This window comes from Aulonocara sp. 'chitande type north' Nkhata Bay, linkage group LG22 (assembly GCF_057382095.1).
Source record: "Aulonocara sp. 'chitande type north' Nkhata Bay isolate Kocher_YH1m ecotype deep benthic linkage group LG22, A_spYH_male_GT1.1, whole genome shotgun sequence".
NCBI classification, from domain to species: Eukaryota; Metazoa; Chordata; class Actinopteri; order Cichliformes; family Cichlidae; genus Aulonocara; species Aulonocara sp. 'chitande type north' Nkhata Bay.
Window position 1 is genome coordinate 30,026,664 of NC_141364.1, and position 25,787 is coordinate 30,052,450.

Here is a 25,787-nt window from a genome sequence, read left to right on the forward strand (position 1 = left end):
CTGCACAAAGCTAAACGTGAAATGCCTCAGCCCCCTGACTCCAAATGCCAGTTTGGAGTCAAGGTCGTTTTATGGTAAAGACTCTGCTTTGACTACACAGATGTAGCACAATAAATATGCGATTTGACTTCACATTTGGGGTTTGTATGCTTTTCCCTATATTCCCTGTTTTTCTTTGCCTTTTTCTATCAGTTTTTCTTTTTCTTCTTTCTTTTAAACATGTTCCTTTACGTGTCTTAATTTTGATATCATTTGCTTTTGTCACTTCATGCTCTTAGATGAATAATGAAAAGTTATGTTATGTTTTTAAAACTAATTTTTAAAGATTAAAAAAAAAAAACTCTTGACAAAGCATTCCTTGTTTTCATTGCTAGTATTTGCTGCCGTTGACTTGAAGTCCTTTGGAGATCGATCACACTCAATCTAAGCCTCCATTTAGTAAGTGACACACAGTGACCTCTGGTCACATTAGTGTTCACTTCAGGAGACACGGGGACACTTCAACATTGATCAGGGTGTTTTAATCTCAGTAAGATTAAGAGCCCTCCAGTTAATTACAGAACAAACAGCTAGAGGCAGCTGCTTTAGATCCTGAACATGATTAAGGCAAATACTAGTGGGTTAGCACAATTCATGAAATCAAAAAGCCAGTGCTTTTTATGTTTTCAGCTACAACAGATGTAATTAACCATTATTATAGTCGCATATGTATAACAGTCATCCAATAAGTGCAACATATAGGCAAGATAACACTAAAGCAATAGCTAGAGGCTATAGGTTTTTTCTCCCCCTTTTAAATAAATGTAATTAAATCTGGTATGTGTGTAAACTTCTCTTTCCAAAACCAATTAAAAACCACACACAGGCTTGATAGCATAAATACTTTTTAATATTCTTAAAGATTATTTGTATGAGTATTAAAAAAAAGTCTGAGTAGTTAGCAGGGCTGCCACTGCTGCAAGTGGGTCTTCAGCTTGAACCTGTTCTGTGCAAGTCTTTTCAGGGTCTCTTCACATGAAATACGTGCTAGCTTATGATGAGATAAAACAAATAAGGAGCCAGATTGAGCTCAGTTAGGCATATTAAAATAAATAAATAAATAAATAAAACAAGTGCAGTAAAATCCCCCTACCAACATTTTTCAAGGGGAACTCAAAGACAGTCAGAAAATGATCCACGACGCTCTGATCTCTGGTCAAGAAATAGTCCCACTTATACATCCCAGGATATTTCATTTTTTGGGAAAAAAAAAAATGTAACGCAAGGTCTTACAGTATGCTAAGCTAAACTAACTGGTTAAGTTAAGCTAGTCTAATGGTCTGTCAGCCCCCAAAAGCAAGTCTTGAACTTGAACTTGAAGCCAGTTTAAAATGCCTTAGGTGTTTATATAAACTAGCTTTGATTTAACTGGTCATTTGGACATAAAGACCGCATATTTTGACTCACCAATAAAGTCTAGTTTAAAAAAAAAAAAGGTTAAAACTTTTGGTGAGTCTATATTCTGAATGCCATATCGCTTTCTAGTAGTCTATGCGTTTGACAGATTTGACAATAACGCTAACAAACACACAACAAGACTTACTTTGATTCAAATATATTTAAGCCCAGTCTACCTGTTTGTCTGTTTGAAATGTTTGAAAGGAAAAACAAATACAACAAACAACTCTTATTCAAAAACTAATTCAGTGTAACCTTGAAACAGAGCACAGCGGGTTCAGTAGGACCCCATACCTCACAGTAAGAAGTTAACTGGAAAAAAAGGTTTTCACAGCCTTTTAGCACTTTCTAATTTTGCTGGTCTGCTCACCATCGATCTAGCGCTGAAATTGACTCGTCTGCCAGTGATAGATGACTGCATCCTCCCTTGTATGCATTCCTAATCAAATAAGTTGCTTTTAACTTTATTAACTTGGACAAGCTCACTTCAGATAAGCCTGTCCCTTTAAGCCACTGCAGAGTGGAAATCAGCCTCTGGAGGTGATGAGAGTTGACTCTGGGAGCCTGAGATGTGAGCTTTAGGTCGCTGTGCCATTGTCTGACGCTTGGCCTGAGGCTCCAGTGAGAATCACTTCCTCTAATGGAAAACTATTGTCTGCCACTGAGGACATACAGCTGTGAGGAATAAGGATCAGCCTATCTGGACTTATGCACAAGACAGAATGAAGCTCTCCACCGGAGAGAAAGCTATTTTGGAATTGTAATATCCACTGAAGTCGTCTCTGATTAAGCAGTACATCTGCAATAGACTGTGCTCTTGTATATGAGGCCGGGTGGTGTTTTCCTGCATGCTTGTAATGCATACAAAGAAGCAGAAAAACAACATAAAAGAAAAAAAGTAGCTATCTTTCCTTCCAGCGCTGGCATATATGTTAACTTGGGTAATGGGACTAAACATCTAAAAGTGTCAAAACAATGCAACAATAAGGCACTTGGTGAATTATTTATTCATTGGAGCTGATTTGATAGAGGTTAATGAGCACAACAGGGTGAGAATAGACGTGTCTCTGCTAGAATTATGATGCCTTTTCCTTAGCATGTTGCATTATTTATTTACTCATCCTTAGCTATGCCTCAGGATCTAACGCAAGAGGTAGACACATCCATTCTGATAACAGTTTGAATTGGGAACCATGGAAGTGAGGTTCACAATCAGTTCAGAGCACTCTTGCTATATGTAAAATGTATACACAGCCGGTGAAGCTCTGAAGGAAATATCCCCCGACAGACTGTCCCTGAGGATATGGAACTCCATTTGCCTCACGGGTTTCCTTCCATCCCTTCGTTCTGAAGATGTGTGATACAGGCACGATCTTTCCCCTCCTTTTTGTGCATCTCAACAGGTCACCACTCCATCCCCTCCCCCACAGGATTCACCTCGGCCCAGACTGTGAAAATCTGGACGTCTGCAATTCGTCCGAAGGACAGAGTCCGTAGCTTGTTTCTTTCCCTTCATCAGAAATGGGTTTGAATCTGTGTGGGCCTGAATGTTTGGAAGGAAACGATTCATCAAGTCTATCAAGGAAATAAAGAAGAGAGAACAATATGACGATTAACAAAAACAAAAACAAAAAAAAAGGCAAAAACAATGCTTTGTTTGGACTGCACAACATTCATTGGCCTGCTGGCGAATCTAGGCAACCTAGTACTAGGGTTTGTTTTTTCACTAAATAGGCAGATTTTCAGAAGCCAGACCATGTTACATTTCAAATTAGGTTTTATACATTTTGGCATTACAGCTGTAAATGGTTTTCCATTGGGATGTTCCAAAGAGGTGAAAAGCCTTCACAAAGGGGTGGACTTAATTATACCCCTTAAAACAACACTCGATGTTCTATAGACTAATTGTGCGGGTGAGCAATGGATAGGCATTGCAAAAAAACTGGGAGGTATCAGGGGCCGTTTGAGGTTCAATGTCTTGCTCAAGGACATCTCAACCTGTGGACTAGAGAAGCCGGCTGATTGGTGAACAACCTGCTCTACCTTCTGGCAGATAATCCGGTGGGACTTGAATCCCCTCTAGAAGATTGTGGAAGGGCATAACAGGGGAGCTGCAGAGGGTTGAGCTTTCTAGAGGCAATTGTTAGAATTTCACAATCTCTGGAAAAACAGCTTTACTTCTAAAGATCCATTATGACAACAACATTGCGCTGCCTCAAAGTCACATTAATATTTGATGTGCTATGATAACATTGTGTCCTCTGCAGAATATTTCATTTTAGGGGTTTTTCACTTGACATTCAAACAGGTTAGACCATCATGTGAGAATTCCTCTGACAGGCAAACATTTTCATCTGGGAGGATTAGTGTTGTTCGACTGTAACTAGCCCTCAGCCAACCCAGATAAAACATGATCCTATTGGATGGTTGAGATGGTTGTGATCTTTATACTTGGACTCTAATAGAGAAGCTTTGCATAACATCCCTTCATAGTTCCCTTTTAGCTTTAAGTACAACCTTCATTTGAACTAACTTTCTCCTGATTGGTTGCTCCTCGCTTAGAGGTTAAGGCAGCAGGTGAGTGGGACTTATTCTTTTAACCAGATTTGGTGCCAAAGATGACTCTATCTGAGATATCTGCTCTCACTGATCATCATACGTAGCAAAAAGGTTAAAAGCAGTTTGAAGCCTTAGCCTTATAGGATTACCAGGATGTGACCCAACCTAATCATTTGAATGTGTTTATACATCGTTTTAAAAATAAATTGGATTATATTTTATTTTTCTGTTTTTTTAAGAATCTGTCTTGAATTTTGTTTAAAATAGTTTTGAGCATCAGCTGATTGGATCAATAAAATTAAAGCCTGAATTTCATGCGAACTCTTTTCTTTTTGGTAACACGTCGAGATTTTAAATAAATAAGAAAAAAATTAGCTTTGCCCTGTTTGAGATAGAGTGTGTTATTATGTTGTATCATTTTTAACATAAATCACATTACATGTCTGCACACTACTTGAAAGTCTTTGAAGTGTAACTGAAAATCATCATGCCTTTAAGTACTTTATATTTGTGATGTAGACCTGTAAATTAAGTTTACATGCTAAAACCCATAAACCTTATATAACTATGTACACTGCACTGTATCAACGCATGATTTCACATCTATACTACTGTTACATTGTTGCCTGTTCTCTTTCCCCACCACCAGATCCAACTTTGAACATAGCACGACAAGTTTAGATGAACAATATCATCACTGACAGCATACGCATGATGCAGCAAACAACATACCTTCAGCACCATTGGAATAAATGGATGGACGCCCCTGTGCAGCCAGTACTTCGACCTAGAAGGAAATATATAAACCAGTGTGACTATTCAAGTTTACGTCATAAACCCAGGTAACAACAAATAGCATGAAAAGAAATGCCAAGACACATAATATTTTATGGTTCAATTATTGTAACAGAGGACATATTTTTATCAAAGTCTTATGATAAAGTTATTTCACTACACAGTTAGTTGAAATATTCCTGCTATTTATCATACTTTTTTTACAGGTTTTTTTTTTCTTTTTTTGGTTACATACATCTAATTATTCCCAGCTTTGCAGCTGGATTACGCACTCAACAGAGACAGTAAAACATATTACACTGAAGTTTAGAGGGTTTATGAGCAGCTACATTAGGGGAGAGGTTAAACTGGGTCAGTTTGTTTACCTTGTGGAACGGAGGTCTTTTTAAACAGCTACTGCCATCCCTCTCTCTGCGGAGGTCAGCTGGGGGTCATTTAGAGTCTCTTTAATGGACGGGGCAGAGGCAGGCACTTTATATGACTGGGAAAGGGGTCACATGACCAGAGGAGAACAGAAAGAGCAAAACAAGAAGAGAGAGGGAAAGAGAGAGAGAACCCCCCCTCCCCCACCAACACCCTCCACCTCACCCCCTTAACCACACACCTGACCCCTGTGGGAGGTCAAGGAGTCTTTCTTTCTTTTTCAGTTTGACGTGGTCCTATGAGCCATTTCTGTAAGGGTAAACACCCAGAAAGTTAATGTGTGTTTACTGATGATGCTTGACGCGATCAGCGCTTGCTTCCCAGCGAATTATGTGAGCAAACAGAGCGGATAGATTTTCAAGAGCGCCGATGCCGTTATCGCTAAATCCCCTAAATCTCAGTCGGAGATATTTCCTACGAAAAGCAGCACACGGAGTTCGAATACAAATAGGAAACTGTTGTTATCCGATCACCAAGGTCATCTGCTAGGTCACAAACAGCTGTATCCACTATTCGTATGTATTTTTTGGGAAGTTCATCTTGCCTATGCCGATATTTGACTTTACGGTGATAATCACTGTGGCTTACTACATTAAAAGGCTTGTGTGTGGTTGTAAATATTGCAAGCGTGTTTTTTTGTTTTTTTTTTAGTTTAAATTATAACGCTTTTTAATGAGTTCATAATTATTCTCTTTGACACAAGTATTTTCTTTCAAAATGTTTATTTAGCATCAACAAAGAGGGAAATATTAAAGGGCTTACATAAGCTTAAAATCAATATAGTGAACAAATCTCTAGATGGAAATGACTGCCAATTCACCAGCATGTGACCGAGCATCTTAAAACTCATTGTTATGCCTACACAGTCAGAGAAGTATATTGTTAAAAAGTCAAAAAAAAAAAAAAAATGACACCAAAATGACTTACTTAGATTGTCTAAAAAAAAAATTTTTTTTAAAAATTCCACAAACATTAAAAAGCTCCTGGACTGTTTTGCAGCTCTGGTTGTGCAGTGTACATAGAGTATGCGCAGCTATTTATAGATGTACTTAAGTGGATGTTTGGGGGGCATAATCAATGAACACAACTACACAGGCTTTTCAGAATAAAACAGCTGACAATATCCACAGTTACACACCATGCTTTTATAAGCCCTTTAACACTAAATAACTATTATTTTACAAAAAAAGAGGAGGAAACAGCAATACAATATGTATACAGGATGTTTTTTTGTCTTTTTTTCAGTTTGTAAATCATTTACAAGGGACACAATTTCACCGATTACCCCTCAGAGAAAATATCTACAGAACTGCACTTTCCTAGAACTAAGCTACTACATTTTTAAGAGATCAACCACGCAGTTGAAGGTCTAAAGAATAGAGGGTGATAAATTAAGTTGCACTGGCAGCTGTGTAGAAACATTGTATCGAACACCTTACAGTGGCTCGCTAATCATTACCAAGTTAAATAGCTTGATACAATGTCATTCTTCACAATCACATAGCTGAGAGAGAAACTTAATGTACTATGAAGCTTTTTTCTTAATCTTATTGTCCAGTCGATTTCTCCTAGGGGGAAAGGATAGATTACCTAAATTGCTTCACACTTTTTATCCAGTGGGAGTATCTTTTTAGAATCAGGGGGATTCCACGTTTTTGTCTCATTCAGTGTCTCGCTATGATCACCGTTTGGTTTGGATTATTTTTTTGCGGTTTATGTTTTCAATTCTAAAAAGGTGGGAGCGTCCATAAAAAATCCATTACTTGGGGTTGTAACAGCCATGAGGACTCAGGTGCGGGTTGTATAAACAGTTCAATATCTTGAGTATGGCTGATCTCTGTACACTCCCTTGGTTGTTCGTGCTGACGGAGCCTTGCTGCGATTGTTTGCCCACTCTTCCTGACCTGATTAAGAAGAAAAGGAAAGAAACAGATGTGGAGTGATTACAGAGGCGTCGCACTTAAATCAATTTCAAGCTCTATGCAAATACTGTAAATATGCTCCCTTCCATGCAATTATTACAGCACAAAGTTAGCCGTGCTCTGGGTGTCTGGTATTGATGCTGCTGGTGAAAACAAAAAGCACTTTCATGCTGCGAGCACAAACAGCGACTCGCACCAAGAAGCTTGACTTTCACCTGGAAGTATTCATCACAGATAATTGAATGAGAGGATCAAATAGCTACTTGAAAAGAGCCCGTTTAGTGGCTCCTAGCAAAAAAGGTCACAATTACCATTAGCCCAAATCAGCCCAGTTCACCCGCTGGTACTGTCAATGTGAAAGTGCCAGTATCGAGGCACCCTTTGTCTGATCTTCAGCCAGCACTGAGACTTCCCTAGAGCTGGGCTCACAAAGGGATTTTTTTCCTTCTGTGTAAAGGCTCACTGTTGGCAGCACATAGCCAATACCCCTTAATTAAACCTGTCACCTCTCCACTGACAGTCACTTTGAAGAAACACACCAAGGTAACCTTGTGTTTTGAGAACATGGATGCACATCAACTCTGTTTATCTGTTTCCTTTGAACTGTCGTCCTCTTTTCAGTGTGCCGCAGCACCCCCCCGGGTTTTCAGCTTCATACGATGCTAGGAAACACTCTAATGAGCAGGAGGTGCTTAGTTCTTCCACTTGTGTGGTCAGAAAAGTTGGGAAAGTTTTAAAAACTTTGACTTATTGCCAAAAACGAAAAGATATGAGTTTACGATGCATTTGCTTTGCCTAATTAAGAAGTCACAAACTCCCAGCAAAGTCTTATTCTGCTTTAAAACACAAAAATATGCAACATAAGGTGAATCTCTACAACACATATAAATTATACATTTCAGTAATTAAAAAGTTGATCATGTCTTTGCAGTCAGTCACTAAAAAACCTGTTTGACTGGCCTTGGTAAAGTGGACAGTGAATACTCTTTTAGAAGCTTTCAAGAGAAGCTAAATTAAAGCAGACACACCTTCGTATTAACACAGTGTTTTCATCTTTTCACCCAGACTGTGAGGAATTTACAGACTGACATTAAACCCAGGACAACCAGACTTGTGTATTTACAGGTACACACAAAGGCCGCACATACATAATCAAAGAAGGATGGACCTTCACAGTACAGTAGCATGTATTAGCCCTGCTATCACGGAAATGTACTTTGCAGGAGACGTGACCATGGCCCATTTCTCACTATATCTTGTCAAAAGCTGACACAGGATTGCTGAACATTATCTGAGATTTGTCTGAACTTTGCTGCGGTCGGAGTTATTGGCGACTCTTTCCAGACGCGATAAACTGCCTGTAAAGCCGAGAGCAACATTTTCAAGTTGTGCTGAGGTGACTGCAGAGACAGATGTTACTGTGGCACAAACATCACACATGCTTAAGTTAATTAGAAATGTTGGTGAAACTTCAGTGACTGGGCAGATGGAAGTGCAGGGATCAAAGATAAATACTGTATGATCCCATCGAGGTCATGGAAGAATCTTTGTATAACGAATTTTAGCCTGCTAAGAAGCTGCTGGATCCACCCAAATCCCTTTTCCATAAGCCACGTTTTTTTATCCAGAATGTTTAAATGAATATATTTATTCCCCAATGCCTAAAGTATTGTGTTATTTTTGATTTTCTTGCATTTGTTTGCATCTCTACTTTATGCCAGCACACAACACAATCTAAACAAGCCATGTTGACTTTCTCAAAGACATTTCTTCCATGAAACACAATTTAATATGTAACAGGCTTTCATTTAATCTGCTTTCTTCATAATGCCAGCACAGTAGCAAGTAATCTGCCAGTGCAGCATCTGTCATTTCCCTCTTTTCAGAGCTGTAAAACATGTGTGTATAAACACAATCCGTTCCCAGGTCAGCTCCCTTCTTTGCACTGCAGTTAAAGTTACTGTTGTTGAACATTTAAGTACTCCAAATCCAGTGTTATCTCCTAAGCTAACAACTCGCCTGGCACTGTATGAAGTACAAACAGAAACCAAACACAGTTGCACAGTAACCCTGCTATCAGTAGCTGGTGTTTTATAGGTGTAGTTAAAGGTGGTGCGGACAGGTACAGTTTTTTTTAGTTTTCTCATTAGTTTTGTTTGCCTCAGATTGGGAACCTCACCGAGGTGTGTCCCGCCTCTTGCCCTCTGGTAGATGACTCTGATAAGGACAAGCGGAAGAGGACGGCTGAATAGTTTTGCAAGTTCACAAAATCTTTTCTGTTTTCCACAATATTCTCTTTCTTGGCTGCAGTTAATGAAAAAATATTTTACCACCTAGTTTTAGCTTTAAGCAGTTTTAGGTAGCTATAATAACCTTAGTGACATATGATTCATATAGCCATATACGCTCAAATGTGTTTGAGTGAGAGTGATAGAAGATCCTGTTCACTGGAGCAGATTTGTAGAAAACAATGAATTTAGTAAAAAGTGAGTCTTTATAATGCTTGTTGTTAAGGATCTCCCAATAACTGGGACTCTGTAATGCTATTATGAACTATTTTAACTGAAGACTTTCTGATTCTTATAGGTACAACATTTTTAAACTACAATCTAATGTTAAAAATGTTTAATAATTGTATCAATACCTGTTTTGTCTTTGCTGTATTTGCTATTGTTACAAAGTCTTTTCTCAATCTAAAAAAAACCAAAACAGATTTTTGAACTCACTGATAATGTTACCTGCATAAATAATACTTTTTCTAGGTTTCAAAATGTTATGAATATTTATTAATGCACTGTTACATATTAATTGATGCTTCTTAACATATGGTGCTAGCTAGTGTTTTATTATGACTTTAATTTGCATATATGTGTGTGTGTGTTTGCAGAGCCGCATATGCTAAAGAGCATGCGGCTCTTTAGTCCTTATAGTGCGGCTCAGCGTGGTTTGGGAAAATTAAATTTTTTTAAAGTAATTAGCTGAAGTGTAATTTATTTATGTTAGTTCTTTTTTAACTTGTAGTTCTAAATTGGAAGATTATTGTGATATTGAAATATAAAAATACAATTATATTCTATTATTTTTTCATCGCTCAAAATAAGCGTCACACTCACGGAAGCCGGTGTACCCGCCGAAACTTTCAACCCCAGGTAGGCCAATTATGGGTCTTCAGATAAGATAAGATAAGATAACCTTTATTAGTCCCACACGTGGGAAATTTGTTTTGTCACAGCAGGAAGTGGACAGTGCAAAAGTTATGACGCAAAAATTAGAATACAATAAGAATAAATACAGTACACAGCTGTACAGAATAGAATAAAATAAAATACTATATACAGTAGAATAAAATAGAATAAAAATATACAATAAGATAAAAATAGAATACGAATGCTATATACAACTGAGTAAAAATACAACGATGCCAGAAAAGATTATTGCACTTAGTGTTATTGCATATGTGTGGATGTGTGTGTTTGTTCAGTTAAAGTCTTTGTTGTGGAGTCTGACAGCAGTGGGGAGGAAAGACCTGCGAAATCTCTCCGTCCCACACCGTGGGTGCCGCAGTCTCCCACTGAAGGAGCTGCTCAGTGCTGTCACAGTCTGCTGCATGGGGTGGGAGACGTTGTCCAACAGGGATGACAGCTTAGCCGCCGTTCTCCTGTCACTCACCACCTCCACTGGGTCCAGAGGGCATCCTAGAACAGAGCTGGCCCTTCGGATCACCCTGTTCAGTCTCTTCCTGTCCCCAGCAGAGATGCTGCCGCCCCAGCAGACCACACCATAAAAGATAGCAGAAGCCACCACAGAGTCATAGAAGGTCTTCAGGAGTGGGCCCTCCACCCCAAACGACCTGAGTCTCCGCAGCAGGTACAGCCTGCTCTGCCCTTTCCTGTAGAGGGCGTCTGAGTTATGAGTCCAGTCCAGTCTGTTGTTCAGATGAACACCAAGGTACCTGTAGCTGTCCACAGCCTCAATGTCCATACCTTGGATGTTCAGTGGTTGCAGTGGAGAATGCTTGTGCCTGCGGAAGTCTACCACCAGCTCCTTGGTTTTACTGGCGTTGATCTGAAGGTAGTTCAGCTGGCACCAGATCCACATAATGTCAGCAGCTCCACCGAACTATGTTAAAACAAACACCGCTCACGCCTCACAGATGACAGCTTACAGTCCTGCGTAAAGATGAAAGTGACTTCGTACAGCCCCGATTTGCAGACACTGTGCGCAGAGGTTCGGGACCATAAGTCTTATTGTAAACATATCACGGCAGACCCGACGCTGTTTCCATGAACATGCTTTTCAGCATCTCTTTATTGACCACTTTTCACACACAGTTGCTGTATGCATACAGCCGGCTGTAGCTTTTCAGCTCAGAGCTCACACCAACACAACAGCATAGAGAGCACAGACGTTAAGGCGGCGAGGCGTGATTGCGGGTGCTGCTCAGGTGAGTCCGCCTCCCCAGAAGCGGCGCTGCAGACCACGCCCCGCCACACACATTAACCAGGTAAAATACATATTTAGGCAGAATTTTGCAAATATCTATTTTTCATCTTTTAGCAGCATAGTGCTTTTTTCCAATTATTTTTTAAAAGTCAGGTCAAGGCTCCAAAAGCCCAAAGACGATATAAATGTTTTTGTTTGCTACATGGATCATTTTAGTTCAGCTGGGTGTCTTTCTTTTTGTTATATTTCTTTAAGAGTTCAAAATGTGTCAGTTACATAAATAAAATGTAATTTTCTCATTAGCACTTCAAGGATTTCATAAGCAACACCTTAGTTGCATTAAGGTAAACACCACACAAAAGCATAAAGGTAAAAAACAATATATACAGTGTTATCTTCATTTTAGATGTCAAAAAGTATTTGCGGCTCCCAGTGTTTTTGTTTGCGTGGGAACCGGGTCCAAATGGCTCTTTGGGTTGAAAGGTTGCTGACCCCTGCACTAGGATGATGTTGGAGTAAATGTGCAGTCATATTCGTTGTGTTCCCACTAGTGCTGTCAGCGTTAATCTCGTTAAAATGACACTAACGCCATAACGCGGCAAATCTCCGTTAATGAGTTACCGCGTATTGCCTCGTGCGTGGAGCTGGACGGCGTTAACGAGCTAACTGTGCTAACGCACTAGTTCCCACCAATTGAGCATTGCGTGGCACATCTGACATACTGTTTTACTTTTGACCCTGATGCTTAACACCAGGGTCATGCTTCACATGAAAACCAAGATTGTTCCAATCGCCAGATCTGAATGAGGGTGGGGGAGGTTAAATTTGCCATGTTGCAACGAGCTTAGCTTCTACACACACACACATTTTCTCTTCAGAAGTACAGGAATCACTCTTGGAGCATTTGTGGTTAGTTCTAGAGGCTAAAAATTTAAAATTTGTGTAATATTTCCTGTAAGACAAGAACATAAAATTAAAAATTACATTTAGTGCTGTTTGGTCCTTTGTCATTGCCTTATTCTCTAAATGAAGTCTGGAAGGTCTGATTTATTAGAATTCAATACACTTTACAATTCAAACTTTTCTCATCTTTAGGGCACAGGATTTTCGGGGTAGTGTGGCAACTGAGCTGAAGCCAGCAGGACAGAGTCAGCTAAAGAAAATTGACATTGTTCTGACAAATGAAACAAAAAATATTATGAAGAGAGTAAAAATACAAAAAAGAGGTCTGTAACTCACCGTATGAATCATATGATTCCCCACTGTGTCCGTATTCGTAGTAGTCATCTGAGCTGTAAAAACACAGAAAACAAAGGTGAACGTCAGTATGAGGAAAACAATACAATTATCAGCACAGAAAGAGAGAGCAGCTTATTTTTCCCGCAAGTGTAGGACATCAAAGTCACGTTCATCGGAAGGCAATCATGTCTAATTCAAGCAGCGAGAGTAAAGGTTTTTGTTTTCTTTACATACGTGTACTCGGTTGGAAATGAAAGTATAAAACAAAAACAAAGAGCAAACAAGAGGCAGCTTTCAATCACTCAAAAGTTGGACCACATTTGCAGTTCTGCAAAGCAATTTTCTCCACAAGCTTCCAGTTTCATATCACTGCATATGGAGATCTATGAGAGGTGGCAACTTTAATGAAAAATAAAAAGATGGGGAGGCAAGTTGCATGGCGGTTTATTTCTTGTTTATTTATTTATTTATTTATTTGCGGCTGCCAGTGAGATGCTGACAGAACAATCCTGCGTCAGTATCATTCAGTAACAGCGCTATCATTCAAGAGAGGCAATTCATCATAAGGCTGCCACTGAGCCGACACCAGCCATCACAGCTGGGTCCTCTCCGCCTGCCTGTCACTCAGTCTGTCAGCGACAGCAGCACCTCTCTGCTCTCCAGATTAGAGAGCTGAAAGCACCAGCCAAAGCACCAATACACCACATCAACACTGTCTGACTGGTGAGGGCAAAGAGGTGACAGTAATGACACACCAGAGTGGAAGTAACAAATTCTCATTTTACTCTTGTTACTGTACTGGGGAAGCTTTGTGGCATTAACTAAAAAAGCCACAGTCCAGGAGGTTGAATCAGTCCGATCCAATATCAAATTACACCAAAGTTGGCAGAATTTAAGAATGTCGGGTTCCTGAAATTTAGTCTACTTTCACTGTGCTGTATCTACTTAACAAAAGCATAAAGTTAAATATTAACTCAATGTGTCACGATGAGTTGTGTGGCTGTCGGTGGCTGGACCCACGTGCAGGACTCGGAGACAAAACATTAACTTAAACGACGGCTTTATTTGCTGGAGAGTCACCTTCGGACGATACATAAACAACAACTTAAACTAACTAGACAGGAGATGCTGAAGGTAGACGACCATGGATACACACACAACAAACGTGGAGGACGCAACAACTGGCAGGGAAAAACACAGGGCTTAAATACATACTGAGGTGATTAGGGAATGTGAAACAGGAGGAGAGCACAGCTGGGACTCATCAGACATGACAAGACAAGGGGAGGCAAAACTCAACACATTGACATAGTACACAGACTTTCAAAGTAAAACAGGAAACTGAACAGACGAGGACTAAACTAGGGGCTACAGTGACAGAAATCAAACCCAAGAGAATCAAAACACATCATGAAAACAAAGATAACTAATACAAACAGAAAAACACTGAGTCCACAGACTCAGGACCGTGACACAATGAATCTTTGAATAAAATGAAGACACAACCCTTTGTGTTGCTCTAATTAATAAGTTGTTCTTTCCTAAAATAACATAAAGCCATGTACAAGAAATTCAAACTAAATGATTTTTGTGATTATATAAAGCATCTTTCATGGATTCCAGTTTGTAGAAAATGAAACTTTATCTCCATGCACTTTAGAGAGGGATTAAGTTAATGCGCTGCTGGATGCTAAATCTTTGCTAAATGTTGTCATTTTAATGATGCTAGCAAGTTATACAGTTAACATGAAACTGCACACTTGGACTGTATGCAAAAGCCACAGTGATGTCACCCAGGGTGACCAGGTCCTTAACAGACCACCTTCAGCACATCATTTAAGGGGTCATTTTAACACGTTTAGCATTTAAAAATTATAAAACTGTTCAAATTAACCCCACAGTCCCTTATTTCGCAACTTTTCCTACAATGGGTTTATACATGAGAGTGAACTTTACAGTGTTTTGGATTTTAAAAAATAATAATGTAAGCATTGACACTTAAAAGCAATCAAATCAAAGTAAAAAAAACAAACAACTTTAGTCTTTTTTTTTTCACTGCAAAATGAGATTATCTGGTTTGGAAAATTAATCAATTCAATTTAATCCAACTTTATTTATATACTGTCAAATCACAACAACAGTCACCTCAAGGTACTTTAAGGTAACATTGATCTGAATAAGTGAAGGGTGAAATCTGGAGTAGGGCAGCAGAATCAGATGGGTTTCAACTGATGAGGTGAAGAGCTGCAGACTGGTCTATGTACGTAACTAATAACTGTGTGGCCTATCTAAAAATGTAGCCTATGACTGGTTATGAGTGATTTGTTTTTTATACTTTTTTATTTTAGTATAACGATGACACATTATCCAAAATTCATTTTTTACTTTTCCATTACATCCTAACATAAGATGACTACATTTTTTTATCCGTCGTTTAGTAGTGGATTCCTACATCTATACAATTTTCTGTCACAGAGGGAGATGAGGGCAGCCATGTGCTGGATTAGTTAACCTACTAGAATTTATAGTGCCTCCTAGCAAAGGAGTGTTGCAACAATGCCCAGTCAACTAGTAACAGTGGTAAAATATCCAATATGATTGGCCCTTTAAATGAAATCAGATCAACAAAATGACTGTCCTGCATGAGGATGCAGAAGCATCATTTTAAGAGCACTGAAGTGACTCAACGAGACATGAGACAGCTCCCTAAAGAGAGTTGTGCCTTAAGTAAGGCTTAGCATAAATTTTAAACACTTCATTATTCAGCAATAAACAATGCTAAGCCAGCAGAGGCAAACAAGGCAGTTCCCCAGCACCAATGTTGTCTTCCTCTGAGAAGCGAGGCCAGCCGCCAGGGTTTGCAGCTAGCCCTCGTGGCTGAGGCGCCACCGCACATCCGCCATGGATGTCAGGTCACGGGAATATCTACCAAGAGGGAGAAGATGCGGAGAATGCATTTTTTTTTTTTGGCTTGTCATGCTGTGTATCCTGAGACAAGATTTGACAGGCAACCCAGTAATTAGATTTTACTCTATGCTAAAATGTGTTCCAGAGAGGCTGCTATCAAAATATACATCATTTTATGACTTAGAGAAAATCAATTTGTCACAATTCCCTGGTGCTTGCAGACTTATTGTTTAGGATGTAAAATATTGGGTTATTTTGCGCCTTCATGTATAGCCAGGTCACATTAAGCAATAAATTTTTTTTTACAAAAACCAAGATGCTACATAACACAACTAAAACTAAACAAAATTATGTGACCTAAGATATATATATATATATATATATATATATATATATATATATATATATCTGCTCTGTGCACAAAGGAGAGCAGTACAACAGGAGCTGTTAGGCGCCTCTAATTTCTGAGGTGACATTTTGTCGATATTGCTACACAACTTCTCTCCTTAGTTACTGTCTCTCCTCAGTTATATTGGCCAGAGTCCTAAAATGCATCGTGAAGGTCAAAGATAAAAAAATAAAAACAATTCTCCTTTATGAAGCCAAACACTCCTTTGATGCCCTGCAGTGCATAAAACATTTTTCATTAAACTCATTTCTAAGCCCATGTTTAAAAAATTGTGACTAAAAGCACACTGTTCCCTATTAACAGTCTGGCGAAGGAGGCTGACTACTCAGCCTTTCAGTTTAGACTGGAACACTCCTCATTCACCTATTTGGGTATTCAAATCACAGACACTTATCAGTAAAACAAAATGTTACCCCTTTATTAGAGAAAACAAAATTGGATTTGGCACGCTGGTCAGTATTACCCATCTCTCTTGCTGGGCGGGTCAACACAATTAAAATGGTAGTCTTGCCTCGATTCATGTACCTCTTCCAGATGATACCCCTTTTTCTTCCTAAAACCTTTTTCAGGGAGGGCAGAGGGCCGCCTTGGTCCACTATGGAGCTAGACGGTAATCTCACCATATCCCCTGTTGCAATAATGTGTTCAGGTCTACCAGTCAGTCGCAATGTTAATTTTAAAAATCCTGTGGTTAAGAACTCTCTCAATGTCTGGTTTCAGTGTCGACGACATTTCGGGCTGAGGCGGTCACTTGTCTGCTCCCCTATTGCGTCAAATCGCTCAGAGCGATGCAGGGTTCAAGGTTTGGTAGAGCAGAGGAATTATCTGCTTCTCTGATCTGTTTGTTAAAGGGTCATTTTTATCCTTTGAAACATTATCTAAAGATTTTGGAATCCCGAAGAACCACTTCTTTAGATACTTACAAGCGCGTAGCTTTGCAGTTAAACACTTCACTTCTTATCCAAGTCTACCTAATGACTGTCCACTTGAGGATTGTCTGCAATTTTAGTCTATGGCTAGAGGCCACATCTCTCAAATATATAGCACATTGCAGCATATAAAGGCAGACTCTGTGTCCAAAGCCAGAAATGCCTGGGAGCTGGACTTAAACCTCCAGATCCCAGACGACCTATGGGATCTTAGTGTTAGCAAGATCCATGAATCCTCAATCTGTATACGGCATTGTTTAATACAGTTTAAAATTCTTCACCGGGCGTACCTAACCAAAGCTAAACTAGTCAAAATATACAATACCTCTGATGATAGATGTTCAAGGTGCAAGCAATCACCCACCAATATTAGCCATATGTTCTGGACCTGCTCTGATTTGAACCGGTTCTGGGAATTAGTTTTTAAAGCTCTTTCATATGTGTGTGGGAAAACAATTCTCGGATCCTAATCCGATGACAGCAGTCTTTGGTGTACTCCGAAACCAACACGGGATAACTTCTTATCAAATGAATGCAGTGGCTTTCTCATCTCTCCTGGCACGTAGGCTAATTCTTCTTAAATGGAAGGATTCAGGTCCGCCAGTGTTTGTTCAGTGGGTGAGAGAGGTGATGAGGTGCTTGCAGATAGAGCATTTGAGATACAATTTGAGAGGGTCTCAAAGTAAATACTACAAAACCTGGTAATCCTTTGTTGAATATGTGGAGAAGTTGTCATTTACTGAAGTATGATGTAATACTGGTTTTATCTGTGTTTGGGTTTTTTTTCTCTTTCTTTCTTTAAAGCCACCTACTATCTGTAGCAAGCAAAAAAGAACTGCGCACAATGCAGCCCCGCCTTTTATTTATGTATTTATTTTATTCTATTTTTGTTTGTTTTGTTTTTTTTTGGTGGGTTTTGTTTTTTGGGTTATTTTTTGGGTTATTTTTTGTTTGTTTGTTTGTTTGCTGTTGTTTTTTTTTGCCTTGTTCACGTGATAGTACTTTTTTTTTTTGTATGTGCCCATAGATTACACATTTTCCTGCATCCAACTGGTTTGCCACTGCGTGGCGTAACCAGTTTCACAATGGCAGTGTTTGTAATCGCAATTCGAATGATATTTTTCAGTACTTTTGTCATATTGGAAAAATTATAAATAAAGTTGTCAAAAAAAAAAAATTGTATTCTATCAGAGAATCTTGGTTTGAATCATTAAACTAAAAAGCCCTCATTGGGCCTTTTTGCCACTCAGTTCATCCACCTATCTAAAACAAGCAATTTAAGCACTCTATTCTTTAAGTCATCTTTGTTCTTACTGGCTGCCCTATGCAAAGAAAATATCTGGCATTAGTATTTAAAATTATGAGTGTTTTTAGTATTTTTTACAGATGATTTCGATGATTTCACTGCAAATTGTAAAACACATAACACAAAACCTAACATATCGAAATAATTTAATAATTATAGAGGAAGAAAATTATGGTTGAAAATAAATTTTGGATAACAGAATTGCTAGAATGAAAAATAAAAACAGAGCTCCCATATCTGAAACAGACTAAACTGCTTATTGTCAACATTTCAAAATTACAACAAACTGAGAAGCACGTTTTAATAAATTAAATGTTGTAAAAATAGAGCAGTTAAAGTTCATCTCTTGTCCACCTCTGCCACCGGACCTGCAGCCTCACTCCATCCATCATCACCACTGCTCCGCCTCAGTATTCAGCCCTCCAGCTCTGCTCCTCAGGCCTGAAACCCATCTGATTTAGCTGCTCTTCTCCACATTTCTCTCTTTATTTACTTAGATGAGTCCTCGACACTCTGGACTCTCTGCTGAGGTCAGCTATGGTTACCCTGCTGCTCTGCACAGCCAGTTCTCCACATGTCCAGTCACACGCTCTGGCCCACTCTTCTCTGCTTTGTCCATAAACATTTGTTTGCTTTATATGCTTTTGTCCTGTAACTAAGGTTTGGTGATATATCCTCAAAATTATATTGCAATATCTCATAAAAATGTGTGATAACAGAAAAGAAAATACTGAACATTTATTGATGTCTGGAATGTATAAGTGTAGGTAAATGAGTGGCGTTCTCTATCCCGTTTTTCTGCAGTCAGTAGTATTCAATAGAGTGTGACTCTATTAAAACAACTATAACAAACTTAAATTTAAAACTCATCAGGAGCATGCACAATGGTGTCATATGAAAAAAGTGAAAGATATTTTCTACCAAGGATGTTGTGTGTTAAGGTTTTTCACCAGCTGCTTTAAGCTCTTCTTTTCCACAATGTAACCGAATCAGAAATTATTATCCACCTTTGAATCCATCATATGGAGTACAGTTAGCGACTGGAGCTTATGATGCTCGTTTGTTTTTTTTACCTATGTTTGCCTCAAGTGCTGAAACGGGCTTGTTGTTTCTACCTTTAGTTTTCTTGCATATTTTCTACTTTACTCTATTGGAGGCTGTTAAAGTTGCTCCTTTTTAGGCACATTTACATACTGCAAAAATTTGTACTGGTATTACTGCAGATGATATGATATGGCAGAGCCCTAACTGCTATCGACTCCTTCACCACCTGTATGCACTTGCCTGTTAAATGCAGTTCACCCCAAAATGCAGCAAATACTAAACAAAGTTATAGATGATACAGACTCCTTTTTATTCTATTGTATTGATATATGTATCTTTCACATCTTTCACAGAATACGATTTAGTTCAATGTACTTTATACACTGATATATCTACACAGTATAAATTCACCATCGCTGACGCATCAGACGCACACAGCTGGAGGCATTAACACAAGCATGAGATGAAGTACCTGGGGTGGATCTCAGTCGAGATATCACCCTGTCGTAGGTGTAAAAGCGCTTTGACTTTCTTAATAGGACAGCTTTTGATTTGACATTCATTAGCAGAAGGCGTATGCTGCTTTGTGTGTCCCCAAACTTCACTGCCCTGAAAAGCAGGAAAGAAAGAGCCCATCTGTCTGAAGCACAAGCATGAACCCTGAGAGGCAAAAACAACACCTATTAGATAAGTGTGTCTCTTTGTGTCTCATTGATCAGGCATCTGAATCTAGGCCTGCATTTCCACTGGTAAAGACCCTTCCTCTCCTCTTCACATCTGTCATCTCTGTAAATGCTTCATCTTAAGCACTGATGTTGCTGTTCCTGGGCACTACGAAACAGATGGCAGTGTTAAATCTGAATGATGTAGTACACGTCCCTTGTGGACTTTGTTTTCTTCCATCGCCATTAGTCTTCCAGTCCGCTGTGATAAATTTGAGGAAATCTAGTAGGACATTACAAGGGGCTGTACAGATAATACGCAGCGGTCTGATGTGGAGAGAGGTTGCCTTTCTACCGTTAGCCTAGTTCCTGCATATTGCACACTCTAACTGATCATGACTGGGACTCCTAAAGCAAAAAGTGCTCCCTTGATGCTCCCCGTGTAATCATGTTTTTCATTCATTCTTGGCACAAGGCTGAAAAGCAAAATGCTGATGAAAAATGTCCCACGCTGAATGCGCTGATTATACCGGCTGAGTGATTTTCACAGACAACACAACAATGAAAATAAGACGGGCAGAAAGAAAGTGGAACAACCTTTTTTCCCCCACCATTTTGTATGAAATGAGGCTCACATAATTTCAAATGAAAACCTTCGTTATGGATACACTGGTGATTGCTCAGCGTGCTGACTGATTGCAAAGCTATCTCCACTGCTGACCCCCTGCCGCAGAGTCACAAAGAGGGACAAAATGGCCTACGGCAAAGATTTGACTTTCCAACGAAGTCTTCTTTCGAGCTTGCCTCTTTTTTGGAAACTACAAGAACCCTCCTCCAAGGGAAACACTGCTCCAGTCAAGTCAGGCACTGTATTCTTTAAAATTCAACATGTTTTGAATGTTGCATTCTGAGCATCTGGACTCTGTGAAAGACTTTGTCTTATTTATGGAGCATTAAATTTACAACATGTGAGTTTTGGTCCTGAGACACAGAGTACTGTAAATCCCACCCTCCTTTCCCTCAGAAGGTGTAATTCCCACACCAGCACCTGTCACTTATGTTGACAAGCTGCCTACCTTGAAAAAAGCATTAGGTACCCAGCATCTGTGACGCCACCACAGGCGTTTCAGAAGCAGACAGCTAAGGCAGCCAATCTCTACTAAGAATAAAAAAAAAGAAAACACAAGTTTTCCTGTTTTACTAACTGTCTGCCTGAGGCCTCTGACACAACACGCAGACATCAAAGCGATAGCAATGACGAAGGCTGAATGATCAAACACATTGAGTCACTCCATGCAGTTAAAGACACTGTAAAGACTGTAGGCGAGACCAAGTGGCTGCTGACATGCATATCATTCGGGGCCTTTGCGAATGCATGAGTTGCTAAGCTTGAGTTGTCAGCTTGTGGTTCTCCCGTGTTACAGAAAAAGTACAGGAAAGAAATTCCACTAAAATGGTAAAACCACTGAATAATGAGGTTAAATAACGAGACACCTGCCAAATCCTCTCTCCGGTGGGGTGGGACTAATGCCTGATTCAAACACAGAACAGAAACTCTGGGCATCAGTTGCCATAAATGCTCAATTATGGCCCAGTGACAGCAGATGGTCCGGAGCTGTGTTAGCGCCCTTTAGCTGGAAATGTACGACCTTTAAAAATACTTTTCCTCCCAGCAGTTTTAGTTGTGCTATCAGCGCGGCTCTAGGAAAGGCAACAACGGTCTCTGCATTAGTCGATCAGACCACCTCTCTGTTCTAGGCTGAAGTAACTCAACAATAAACAGCAGATTACTCTTATTTTCTGTTGTCTGTGAATGTTCTCAGTCTTCCAGGTCATCGTAGTCTATGGAGCTCAGAAAGAAAAGCGTCTGGACTTCTTTAAGTTTACCTGAAGACGTTTCACCTCTCAACCAAGAAGCTTCTTCAGTTCTAACAGCAATTGGTGGAGAGTCCCAGATTTTAAAACCTATGGGAGAGTCCCCAAGAGGGTCATGGACGCCCTAATGATCCTCTATCATTAGGTGTGAAAAACGGGTGTGGGTCACAATCAGCCAAGGTTTCGGGTGAACCCACTGTGAAACCTAACCCCACCGTGTCATGCGATTTACTGAGGTCAAATATTTTCTGTTCAGGCATTCATGGTTCACAATAACTATGGAAGATTTGTGAAATTCTGGGTTGATAAAAATGCTAAAAACGTGGTCAGTACCAATATTTTTTGTTGTTCATTCGTTCTCACTTTTGCCAGGAAAAAACAGAAATTCCCAATTTAATAAATACCTCATCTTTTTAAAAATCCTTTAGCTTCTTTAAACCATTTAAATGAGCACAAACTCACATTTCACATTTAGGAAACGTGATCCCAGACAAAAGAGCAACAAAACTGATGTTACACAACAGATAAACGAAATGCTGCTTTGTGCACCCCTGATATCTGTTTTTTTTTTTAGCATTTTTTTTTTTTTTTTTTGCCTGTCCCGTTTGGCTCTTTTGCCATCAGAATTGTTGTCTAAAGGCGAAGAAAGATGCCCAACGGATTTACTTTACCAAATTGACCATCCCAGCCTTGCCATAATGGTCCATTTGATTCACCTTTTATTGTTTATTTTATTTTCACTTGCTGAATACGGGACAGACTTGACTTTCTTTAGCCATTTTTGCCACTGGATTATATCCACAACAGAAAAAGAATAACAATAATTACAAAAGTATACTTTTGTTGCCCACCCCAATCCCTTCCTGTGTTATATGCATTGTTAGTCGGATAAGACAGTTTATGGACTACGGATGGCTCTGAAAGTAATGCCCAATTCAACCTGCATTCCTTCTAAAAGCCAGAAAAAGATAAGCTGTATAAAAGTCTACAGAAAAAAAGGTTTTAGTTTGCTTAATCAATGCAGTCACTAAACACTTTTCTGATGAGTCCCAATTAGTATTATTGGAAGGCTGCTAAAGCAGGGTACACTTTAGTGCAGGTATATGAGGTAATTAACAAGTTGCTACCGTGCGACCACGCAGTCCCTTGTTGTTCACTTTCAAATTTGCACAGCACTGACGAGAAAATGCTCAGCTCAAGTCTTTAGTCAAATCTTGGACATTGTGGGGGGGGTAGGGGAGGGTCGCCATCCACTGTGCGTGTTGGTGATGCAGATTGTTTTGGGTTTTTTTTTTTTAAGTAGTACTGTGAAACTTAGAAAAATGAGCCACTTTCCTGTGTTCCAGTTCCCGTCCGTCTCTTGTCTAAGGCTTGCTGTTGCTCCTCTGGGATGCGTCTGCCCTTTAAAGCATTGTCACAGATCTATCCTTGTGCCCACCGGCTTCCGGATCCATCCTACAATGTAGCATACTAAAGCAAGGTGCAAGGGAAGGTGCGAGGTGTCAGCAGGAGAAAGTCTCTGAGGTGCCGCATGTGAAATAATACTTTGATCACACCCGAGCTGCATGAAATCACCTCACCATGACCTCTCCAAGTGTCCAGCCAGCGCTGTGCCACAGCTGTCATCCTCCTCATTTCCCTACAGAGACGTGCCCTCCTCTCCACTAATAAAATTAAAGACCCTCTCCTCACAAGTACTCCCCCCCTTCAGCCTCCTTGACCGTACAGCTTGATTGGTAGCAGAGTGCTGCAGTTTTCAATGACTCTCCAGAGATAAAGCTGCCTCTCCAAAAAATGATGATAGCTCAGTGCTTTGTGTTGTATAAACACGGTAAGAGGAGGCTGTGATCTGGGAGCTTGCAGACCGACTGCCACGGCTGTCATGCTGAGGTAGCGTTTTGTGAGGTTCCCCCAGGCGTCAGCTCGTTTCTGAAAGATGTAAATGTCGTGAAATGTCTTCAGGGCATCTAAAAACAGCTTTTTAGCTCAAGTCTTATGTCTTAAGGTTGCGAGTGCCTTATTTGCCTTTCAAATTTAATTATGTCTAAATTACTCAGTTCTGGCTGTTCTGTATGACACAGAGTGTACAGTACAGTTACACAGGTTGTCTTGTTTCATTTGTCAGTGGCTACATTTTTTTTCCTTTGTAGACAGTAATGTGTGGTAGAACACTTTTATGCAAGTTAAACACGGCACAGAATGTTAAGATCTCTATCACTGCGGGGCGATGTCACACAGAGATGTAAAACAAGTGTCAGCATTCTGCATTTAAGCATAATGTTAAAGCCACTGTGTGCAGATTTTTTTATTTAAACAATCCAAAGCAGAAACATATAGTTGATGAGCCCTGTAACAATAACCACAGCAAACTAATAAATTAAACCCATTAAAACGTTGTCGTTTTTCAAGTATTAATGCCAAAGATTTCACAGTTCCTCCCACTCTGTTAAGACCTGTAGCTGTTTTTCTTTGTTACTTTTAGAGGACATATAAAAATATTCCTGAATAAATATACATACCTGAATATTTTTAAGGAAATCCCTGTTATCATCTTGGATTCAGGTAAAGGGACAAAGTGTTTTGTTTTTTTTTTACCACTTTTGAGTTTTGTAACTTTAAAGCCTTCATAAAACACCTCCGGACACTTTTATAAGAAGATATTATGAAACTCTATCTTAATTTACTAATTTGATAAAAAGTGCTTAGTTACAGCTTTAACAAACTTTTTACCCTGGAAGCTAAACTTATACTACCATCTATGCTGTTGTGAAATTCAAATCTGGATTTTTTTAATGTAATTCCTCAAATATTAGCCAACCGTTCCCAGATCAAAACACTCCGAAATAAAGATTACACTCCACAAGACATTCCTGCCTTACTTTTTTCCACTTCAGTGGAACTCTAGACAAACTTGCAAATATAAATGCATGGTTTAATATCAGTTACAAATATATATATTAAAATAAAACACCTTTTAGCATCACTAAATCAACTAATTCTTCTTTTTGAAGTTCATTTTGATGATAATGTTCAAAAGTTTCCAGTTTGTGCATATCCGTGAAAAAGCATTAGCTAATCAAACATTGAACTGAGTGGTAGTTTGTGGTGGTAATGCACTGAGAAATGTGGCAATGGATCAGGCAAAGTAGAAAACTGCTAGCAAGAAAACAGGAATGTGAATGGATGGATGTATTAGAAGAGTCTGAAATTATATGGGGGGCGCCTATAGGGCACTTTGAAGAATGTGGATTATTACATAGCCGCAGGGTTCCAACTAGCAATTTTCAAGTAAACATTTAATCGTCACGCCGATCGTCACGAAATGCTTTGAGAGGCTGATTATGACCCACATCAAAGCCACCATCAGTGTCACAGAAGATGCCATCTCTTCTGTGGTTCACACCACCCTCACCCACCTGGAGCAGAAGAATTCCTATGTCCGTTTGCTCTTCGTGGACTTCTCATCCGCTTTCAATACAATTATCCCGCAGACACTTGTTGACAAATGACTGACCCAGGGACTGAGCTCCTCTCTTTGTAACTGGGTCCTGGACTTCCTGACCAACAGACCACAGTCTGTGAGGATCCACAACGTCTCCTCATCTTCCAGAGTCCTCAGCACTGGCTCCCCTCAGGGCTGTGTGCTAAGCAGAGATGGGCAGTAACGCGTTACTTGTAACTGATTACTTTTTTCAAGTAACGAGTAAAGTAAGGGATTACTATTGCAAAAACGGTAATTAGATTGCCGTTACTTTCCTGTAGGAACGCTGCGTCACTGTGTTACTAAAACCGTGATTTTTTTGCGAGAATGTCTCACGACAGTGACGTAAGCGAGTG

The 25,787-nt window shown here is 39.5% G+C and overlaps 1 protein-coding gene across 1 annotated transcript in view; it reads right to left on the reverse strand.

The window, feature by feature from the left end:
• Positions 1 to 1,018: 1,018 nt before the first annotated feature.
• khdrbs3 (KH domain containing, RNA binding, signal transduction associated 3) overlaps positions 1,019 to 25,787 on the reverse strand; it is a 152,200-nt gene continuing 127,431 nt past the window's right edge. The window contains exons 8-11 of the mRNA XM_086280383.1: positions 12,819 to 12,871; positions 6,978 to 7,118; positions 4,729 to 4,783; positions 1,019 to 3,012 (exon numbers count right to left, since the gene is read on the reverse strand). Coding sequence (XP_086136509.1) covers positions 7,027 to 7,118; positions 12,819 to 12,871 — 145 coding nt within the window. The 3' untranslated portion in view covers positions 1,019 to 3,012; positions 4,729 to 4,783; positions 6,978 to 7,026. The remainder of the gene's footprint in view (positions 3,013 to 4,728; positions 4,784 to 6,977; positions 7,119 to 12,818; positions 12,872 to 25,787) is intronic.